Here is a 9,704-nt window from a genome sequence, read left to right as displayed (position 1 = left end):
ACATCCGACTTTTGAAATTGCTTAAGTGATGCTTCGGATCCGTGGTTCCATCGTAGAGGTCCATATCAGGGCTTTTGAAGTTCCTCGGAACTTTTGCCCTCATTATGTCCTCACTGAAAGGATCTTCTCCGCCCGGGAGTTGGTCTTCTTGTTCATCGCGGGAGTTCTTGAGGGAGGACTCTAGCTGTAAGAGTTTTCTTTCTAACTCTTTTCGCCGCTCCATCTCCTCTTTAAGGTACCTTTCGGTTTCCTTCTGTTTCTCCCGTTCTTGCTCCAATTGTTTCAGGCTGCTATGGACCAATCCCATCAATTCAGTTATGTGGGATGGTCCGCCCTTTTCTGACTCACGTCCATCTGAGGAATTTACCTTCGGATTCTTCACTCCGGAGGTACCCTCTCTGTGTTGGTCGTTATCTTGTTGTTGGGCCATGTCTTCATTGTCATTACCCATGTCTAGATTCTCTTGTTCAGAATCTGTTTCCACATGGCCTTCTTCGTGGGATCTATCCGCCATCGATGGATGATCTCTCGGGTCCCCGGCAACGGCGCCAATGTTACGGTAGGTAACCGGAGATTAATACGACGGATGGCGTTTGGCGGCCCAAGTGTGTGAAGGAAGAGAACTCCGGGTGGATCTGCAACTCGGGAGGCTCCGTCCGACTTGCACTCGCGAGTGAATTGGGGGTGGTACCTGCAAAGACACTCCGATGCCTAAGTTAGCAAGAGTGTGAGCAGGTCTAGAGAGTATTGGGCTTAGAGATACCTGAGGGGTGTCAGTGTATTTATAGTGGTGAGCCAATAACCACCGTTGGAGTAGTGCCGTATCTTTAGGGTGCTAACCGTCCCTATTATCTTGGGGAGGTTAAGATATGGCTTTATGAAGCGGTTAGAGAGATTTTAGGGGCGGTTACTCATTTGAGTATTTATCTGCCAGTTTAATCTCATATCCGACTTCTTCAGACCAGGTCGGGGTTGATACCGACTTCTTATGCGAAGGTCGGTACTTAGCTAGGCTCTAATCCTTCAGGTTAGGCCTTTTAGTTGGACCTGGGCCTTTGCATTGGGCCAGGGTATGAACAATTACTAATACCAATATATTATCAACATTAAAGTTTTCTTCTTTCATTTCTTATTCGATATTATTTTTTTCTTTAAAGATATTACAATTACTTTTTCTTTTGCGACATCATTTTCATCAATGGTTTTTCCTTACTTAACTACTATTGGTGAAAGAATTTTTCAAAAACAAACTTATTAATAGTTTGTGGAGATTTAAAACCACTCACAAAATAAAAATAAAACTCCCACAAAACAAATTTTTGTTATTATTTAATAAATTTGTTAACATAAGGATTGTATTATCCCAAGATAAAAAAATTGAGGGTCGAAATGTCTCTTTTATTTAGATAGAGATTACTTTATCCTTCATAAAAATGTACAAAAACCAAATTAAATATTTACTCTTAAAAAATTGTATTGTCTAATTTTTATTTTTTATTTTTTTGTTAAAAATTACATTATTCTTTGTGTAGATAGACAATTCAATTGGACATTCACTCTTGATTTTTGCAATTTGATTAAGCATTCGTAACCAATAGATAATTTAATTAGAGAATTAATTTTTTTTCTAATATCAACCAAATTTTAATTTACTTTTTATTTTAAATATTAAATTTTAAATCTTAAATTTTAAAACATAAATTCTAAATTTTAATTCTAAATCTTTGATAAAGTTAAAAACATAATTTTATAATAAAAATATCAATATTCGTTAAAAAACAAATTAATCTCTTTACCATTCATCGACAAACCTACGACTTAAAAACAGTAAAAAATATGCTTCTCCTTCTTTTTAATGTAATTTTTTAATAAAATTTATACCGAAATTTTCATACACAAAAATACAAAAAGAGACTAATTTTTGAGTAATATTTTAAATTCATTCTTAAAAAAATTTTAGTTGAACTATTTAACTCTCAACATTAATTATCAAATTAGTCTTTAACTTTTTATATCGTTAAACTTATCGATCTTTATTTAAAAGGATAAGTTATTTAGATAAAATTATTACAAACATATATTATCAAATTACAACTTTTTCAAATTGAAGACGCGATTGTAATTTTTACTTATTTATATAAATTGCTATGGGATTTTAAACGTAAATCACTACTATAATCGCATTGTTGTCTTTCGCTATTGCCTATAGTGATTTATGCATTTTTTTCCTCCGCTGCCTATAGGATTTCTTTTTATGTTGCGGTATTTATGTAAACCGCGACTACCAATAGCTGTTTATGTTAATTTAGAATTTGATAGCTATCAGTAGCGAATTTACATAAATATGTAAAAGTTGCAATTGCGTATTAAAAATTGTAATATAGTAATATGGGTTTGGAACCATTTTTTAATACTCTATTTTGTATGGTATAATTTTTTACTATTATAATAAAAATTAATATTTATTTATTTATTAACTTAAAAATAACATATAAAAATTGATAACTTTTAAGTACTTTCATAATAAAAATTAATATTTATATAAGTTGGTCTCACATTAAATCAAATTCTCCAAATTTGATTTATGCATATAGCTCAATATATTGTAAATCGACAGAGTCTAGTTCGATTTTCAATAGCCACCGTTTTGTATAAATCGAATTACCCTTATTCGATTTACTATGGGAATTTAAAACGAAAATTATTATAACATGTAAATCGAACAACCTTCATTCGATTTAGTTAGAACAATGTTAAATCAAAATGGTTCAATTCGATTTACGCCTAAGACCTACTTTTCTAGTAAATTGACATCGTTTTAATTCGATTTACTATTATAGCTTATAAATCAAATCAGACTAATTTGATTTATATAGTTATATCTATAGGGTGATTCACGTTATGATTTTTGTTTTGGGTGATTAAAATTGGATGGGTGTTGGTTTATTAATGTGAATTACCCTAGAAATAAGGTAAATATTCAGGTGAAGTCGACTTCACGTGAAGTTGATATCTGAGAGTCAGTTAGATAAAAATTTAGTCAAATCATCTAACGGTTCTCAAGAATCAACTTCACCTAAAGTTGACTACACCTGAGTTTTCGCCATTACTCTAGAAGGGTAAACACAATTTCTCCACGATATTTGTGACAGATCAATGACTAATTTGTTACAAATCTGAACTCTAGACTAACTCGAGTTGGCCGAATTTGAATTTTATTTAAGATTCTTTCGTTGGTCAATTGGTTTTACTGCATGGATAAGATAAAATTTGAACTCTTTACACTTGTTTAAGTGAATGGCCCAAAAGTATAAATCTTGATGGGCCTCGTCAGCTATTACAAGTTTCTTGGTTTAGCCCAATAACCCCTGGAAGCCCACACGCACTCCAAGACTTCATGCCATTGCAACATTATCACAGTTTTCGTTTCTTCCTCTCTACATCATCATCATCATCATCAAGCGTTGGTTTTTATTTATGATGATTCCTTCTAGTAGTCATTTTTGTCATCGTCGTCGTCGCCATCATCATCATCATCATCACAATCGTCTTCTAACTAAACGCATCTAAGTGGGGAATAACATCAAGCAGGTGGTGGGTCTTTTTTGGATCTGATCAGATCCAAAATCAATAGAAGATGGAAATGGAGGTGAGTCTGGATGAGCTTCCTTCGGCTCTTCTGGCCACCATAATGACCAAGCTCGACATCGCTTCAATCTGCTCCTTGGCTTCAACTTCCTCCACCTTCCGCTCCTGCGCCAAACACATCCTCTCTTTCCTTCCCACTTTCCATCTCTTGGTATGCATCAAACAAACCCTATCACTATTCTGTTCATAATTGCGTTCCCGATTCGACCAAGTTCGTTTCTTTTCTTCATATGGGTTCTTCGTTTGTAACTGCCAAAGTGGTGGATTTTCATCTGGGAGTTTCAAAAAATTCATTTTTACCCCCTTCTCTGAAAGGTTCTTGTTTTGGTTCGGTTTCAGGATATTGCGCCTTCTGGGGAGTTACTGAGGCCATTGCTACCACCAAATCGGAGCCTGAAGAGCCTCAAGGTTGATTGTGGTCGCCTTGACGATTCTGCTATACCTGTTCTGCTGAAACCCTCGTTGCATGAACTTTGCCTGCATAACTGTGCTGATTTTAGTGGCAAGCTTCTTTCTGAGATTGGGACCCGTTGCAAGGATCTAAGGTAGATTATGTTCTGCAGTGTCCTTTTCATGCGTTACTTCTTCTGGGTGGTGATGCTGAATAACATGCAAGTTGCATATGTTGCATGCTTCATATACTGAAAAGCTTCATTTGGGGATTGGTGTGTAGCTTAATTTCGTGAGTTTCATATTTCGGTGCAAGTTTGTAGTGCCGGTGTTATTGGATCTTGTTATTTACTTTCCATCAGGTCTCTCTACTTGGGTTCGGTAGCAGAAAAAAGAGGGAGGGCCATTCATATTAATGATCTGGAGGAGTTACTCAGCAGCTGCTCCCAGTTGGAAGTAAGGAATAACTATAAAAACAAGCTAACAAGATATAACTAAAGTAAAAGAATGTAACCTAAGTAAAAGCTTTTCAGATTCTTAAGTAGAAATTTCTAAGTTGCCTTAGTTGATTTGCCTACTTTCGTTTTAATTTTCATCATGTTTGGATGGGAAAATATCGAAACAATAAGATCTTGTGGTTGCATTTTGATTAATCTTCACTGATCATTTCAATGATGTTGAGCTTTACCTGCCATGACTGATCACTATATTCTTTTTGTTCAAGACCATTCCTATTCCCACATTTGTTACTTTTGGAGTTTCTTGTAAATGGTATCATCTCCTTCACAATAGGAATCCAGATGAATAATTGAAATGACTAACTCCATCATAATGGCTCATTCATAATAACATGGTCAAAAATTTTCCTTATGGCCTGGCCTCCCCTGAAGTTTTTTTATATTTTATGCCTTCCTTTTTTCCCAACTGTAAATATACTAACATGTTTGCTGGAACTGTGGTTCTCATGCAATTAGATTTAATAAGATTTCTGATTGTTTTGCTAGGCACTTATCCTGATGTTTGATGTCTCTCTCTTTCTTCGACACAACTTTGCTCGAGTTTGGGCTTCTGCCTCTGAGAAACTCACTTCTCTTGAAATTGGTTACATTTCTGCAGTTACAGTTACTGAACTGCTTAGCCCAAATTTGGGGTCCCATCAGTCCTTAAATCCTGTTCAATCATCAGTATTGCCAAGAATTCAGAAACTATGCCTTTCAGTAGACTATATAACCGATGCTATGGTTGGTACTATATCCAAAGGTCTCCCCTTGTTGACTTATTTGGATCTTCGAGATGCACCACTTATTGAACCAAGAGTTACTTTTGATCTAACCAATGCTGGCCTTCAACAAATTAATCAGCTTGGGAGATTGAAACATCTTTCATTGGTTCGAAGCCAAGAATTCCTGATTACTTACTTTCGAAGAGTAAATGATCTAGGATTACTTCTAATGGCTGACAAGTGTGCAAACATGGAGAGCATATGTCTTGGTGGCTTCTGTCGTGTCACAGATACCGGTTTCAAAACTATCCTACATTCATGCTCACGCTTATGCAAGTTTAAGGTCACTTATGGGACTCATTTAACTGATCTAGTTTTTCATGATATTTCTGCAACGTCCCTTACCTTGACACACGTGAGCTTAAGGTGGTGCAATCTGTTAACAAATCATGCAGTATATAGTTTGGCATCAAACAAGGAGCTTAAAGCTCTTGACTTGAGAGATTGTAGAAGCCTTGGGGATGAAGCTCTACGGGCCATTGGCTCTCTTCCAAAACTGAAAATGTTACTATTAGATGGGTCTGATATAACTGATGCTGGACTTTCTTACTTAAGACCATCTGTTATCAATTCGCTGTTAGTGTTGTCTCTCCGAGGGTGCAAGAGACTCACAGACAAATGCATCACGGTCCTATTTGATGGCTGTGGTATGCTGGAATTGCGAGAACTGGACCTATCCAATCTTCCTAGCCTATCAGATAATGGAGTTTTGCTGTTGGCAAAGAGTCGGATTCACTTTTCCGAACTCCGGATGCGACAGTGCCCTCTGATTGGCGATACTTCAATCATGGCATTAGCTTCAATGAAGGGTGATGAGGCTGGATGGCATGGAAGCAGTCTGCGTTTATTGGATCTTTACAACTGTGGTGGCATTACACCACTAGCATTTCGGTGGTTAAAGAAACCGTATTTCCCAAGGCTTAAATGGTTGGGAGTGACTGGAAGCGTTAATAGGGACATGGTAGATGCTTTAGCTACAAGTAGACCTTTCTTGCATGTAGCATGCCATGGTGAGGAGCTTGGGGCTGATCCTTATGATATCTCAGATGGTTTATACACCCATGATTATGATGAGGTGGACGAATTTGAGCAGTGGCTTCTTGAAGCTGATGTCAATAGCGAGGATGAAGAAATGGGTGATGCTGAAAATAATGAAGTACTGGCTGTGTAATTTGTTCATTAACTGTTGTATGTGTCCATGATTGTGTGTTTGTATTTGTATTTGTATTTGTATTTGTATTTATATTTTGTATGTGTGTATCTTATTCTCTGGTTAGTTGTTATTTGCCTTAGCCCATAGGGGTTTTAGCCTCTTAATACTTATTGTATGATATTAAATGTATCTTAAGTAGATTAAAAATTACATGGATTGTCTGAATCTAATCTTGATCTGATGTTTATTTGGACATTCAGTTTTATTTCTAGTCCTCTGACTCCTAGTTGTTCTGTGTTCAAATCATGAATGATTTGTACCTGTATGGATCATTGTGTCTCACCAATCAGTATCTTTCTTGAAAAAGAAAGAAAGTCTTATTATGGTCTAATCTTTATTCAATAATTCTTCAATAAGGAAATATGAGTCTGCAAATGTAGGAACACCATCACTATTATAATTTTGGCCAAGAGAAATATGCTTTTTTTCAGATTGCTAGACTAGGCAGTATTTTGAGGCATGCCATAATCATCCAAACAATTTCTTCAGAAACACATCTACTGAAAAACATACACAGCTTGGCTTTTGGTCTTCAAAAGTTAACAAAGCTCTCTTATTGTTTCTCCGTTTCATGGTTTTTGAGTGCTCGTTTTTTTGGCAATGGGTTTTTGGGTCTAATACTTTTCAGTTTTCAGGCAATGTATTTTTCACCAAACATAGTCTATAGGCCCAAATGATTAGTATATAGAAAAGGAAAATATCATAAACAATTAACATGACCAAGAAAAGGAAAAGAAAAATAAAATATCATAAACAGTATTTAATATCTGCGTGCTGCATTCTATTTCTCTGGTGCTAATATGATTATATAATGACCAGAGTAGCTAACATGATTGTATATGATTATATAATGTCCATTTCAAATTAGAGGGGAAGTGAAAGGCTTTTATACTTGGGACACAAGAAAGTGATAAATAGTATTTCCCCCACCCCCAAAAATAAATAAATAAATAAATGCTGTATTATTTGAAACGTGAATTGTATATATGCGTTTGTAATTGAAAATGTAATGGAATGAACACAGTTTTCATTGGTATCACTAAATACTCTGCATCCCAAGAATTATATAATAAAACCATTGCTACCATAGTATCGTTGTGCATGCAAATATCCAGTTGACATTTAAAAGCTTATAAAAAAAAAACTTTTTTTTTACAATATATTAAACATTGTTATTTAACTTTGACCTATTCCAGTTTATGGATTTATGATAGAATATCCAGGAATATGTACCCCCAGACAATAAAATTAAAAAATAATCAGGGTTAGATGGAGCTTAATTGGTACATGGATAAAAGAATATTCTCAATATTCTGTTATTGAAATGCTCTAAAGTACAAACAAAAAAGGAAGATCACATCAAATTCGTTCCGAAAAGATTACGCGATCTTCATTTTCATCACTGAATAATTTTTTTAATCAAATTAGTCCCTAAAAGATAAAAAAATAAGTCAAATTAGTCCTTTTATGAGAAAGAAAAAATAGAGAAACATATCAGCATCTAATTGCATGATTTTGAAAAATCATAGATGAAACAACGGACGGGATTCCATACTCCTTGAAGCTTTGGAGTACTAAAACTTCTTTTAAGAAGTTAGAAAGAACGATAACATTTATGATTATTTTGTGTTTTTTTATTTAAAATTTGTTTGGGCTAGCATTAAATTTTATATTAGATCTGTTTGGACTTATGGTCTAGTTGGACTTATTATACTTTTTTATTATTTTTTTTGGTGACTATTATACTTTTTATTAATATTACTCATATTAAATTATTATAACATTTAAAAAAATTATTATAATATTATAATTGAAAAAAAATAAAAAATTTAAAAATCAAAACATATTTTTAGTATTAATTTTAAAAAGACTAAAAAAATATCCTTTAAAATTAAAATGATTTAATTTTAATTTAAAATTTATTTAATTAAAAAGACAAAATATTCTTTTAGTATTAATATTATTTAAATATATTAAAAAAAGACCAAAATAATATTTATTTTGTGTAAGCATATTAAAAGGGAAAAAAAATTCTATGCCATTAATTACTTAAAAATATTTATTATGAATTTAACTTTAATTTTAAAAATTTAAATTTATATGTATACTATATAACGTAAAATAAATACTTCGTATAAGAGAATGAATTTAATTATTGTTCTTCTTTCTAATTTTAAAAATTAATTATCTTAAGCATTTTGTATTTTAATTTTAATTATTTATATTTAGCTCATTCCATTATACTCAAATTTTATTTTTATTATACTATACATACTAAAATACATTTATGCTATGATTTTTTTTCTATGTTCTGTATCTTCTTATTTAAATATCATTTCATAAAAGTAAACATAAATATAATAAAAAATTTATTTATTTAAGTATTATAAAGAGAATATTATTCACAAAAATAAAAACTATTCTTAAAATTATTATTGAAATTTAAAGAAAAAATAAATATAATTTAAATAATTTATATACATAATTTAATTAAATAGATTTAACTCTCTAATATTTTTTAAAGAGGAGAAGATACAAGTTTGAGACAAAAATATTTTTTTAAAAAAAATCTAGAAATCACCACTAATTTTATTGAAAAAATAAAAAATTTTAAATTTCACAGAATATTTTTTTTAGAGTTTGGGACTCGATTTGAACTAATTATCTTATATATTAAAAAAATAAAAATATACAATTTATATAACTTTTACTTAACCTTGATCAAACTTTAACCATCATTTACATTTTTTTTATTCTTATTTTTCTTCGTTGCAAAATTTTTTTCCTTTTCTTATTTTTTTAGAAATTTAATTCTAATTCGATATTTAAATCAATGCAAAATGATATGATCGGTCCGGATTTAGTCACAAAAACATATTTACACCCTAATTTCATGAATTAAACATCAGAAGGAACAACTCTAGTTACAAATCTGATGATAGTGTAACACTATTCTACTTTTTAATTTGTGATTACTTTTTTAAAATTATTTTTAAATTTAGTTTTAACTATAAAAATCTAAAATTAAATTTAACTAAGCCATTGAGACGAAATGGCTCTGATTATATAGGTAAAGATATATTTTATGATTTTTATTTAAAAGTATAATTTTATGTTAGTGTTAATTTTTTAAATATAATTTTTAAAAAAATATAATTTATTAGTATTAAT

At 32.0% G+C, this 9,704-nt stretch overlaps 1 protein-coding gene across 1 annotated transcript; it reads left to right on the top strand.

The window, feature by feature from the left end:
- The first annotated feature begins 3,385 nt into the window (after window positions 1-3,385).
- Window positions 3,386-6,726, top strand: LOC107467425 (F-box/LRR-repeat protein 10). The gene is made up of 4 exons (XM_016086525.3): window positions 3,386-3,799; window positions 3,988-4,193; window positions 4,401-4,494; window positions 5,043-6,726. Exons 1-4 carry the CDS (start codon window positions 3,638-3,640, stop codon window positions 6,489-6,491), a joined length of 1,911 nt encoding a protein of 636 aa, XP_015942011.1. The 5' UTR covers window positions 3,386-3,637; the 3' UTR covers window positions 6,492-6,726.
- Window positions 6,727-9,704: the final 2,978 nt, after the last annotated feature.

The sequence above is a fragment of the Arachis duranensis genome, chromosome 9 (assembly GCF_000817695.3).
Source record: "Arachis duranensis cultivar V14167 chromosome 9, aradu.V14167.gnm2.J7QH, whole genome shotgun sequence".
Classification (NCBI taxonomy): domain Eukaryota; kingdom Viridiplantae; phylum Streptophyta; class Magnoliopsida; order Fabales; family Fabaceae; genus Arachis; species Arachis duranensis.
This window is presented reverse-complemented; position numbering and strand designations above follow the sequence as displayed.

Excerpts from the sequence above, each read along its gene's own strand:
- LOC107467425 (XM_016086525.3), top strand. The coding sequence starts at position 3,638 with ATGGAAATGGAGGTGAGTCTGGATGAGCTTCCTTCGGCTCTTCTGGCC. Across the intron at positions 3,800-3,987 it reads TTCCCACTTTCCATCTCTTG|GATATTGCGCCTTCTGGGGA; the intron begins GTATGCATCAAA and ends GTTCGGTTTCAG. Across the intron at positions 4,194-4,400 it reads ACCCGTTGCAAGGATCTAAG|GTCTCTCTACTTGGGTTCGG; the intron begins GTAGATTATGTT and ends ACTTTCCATCAG.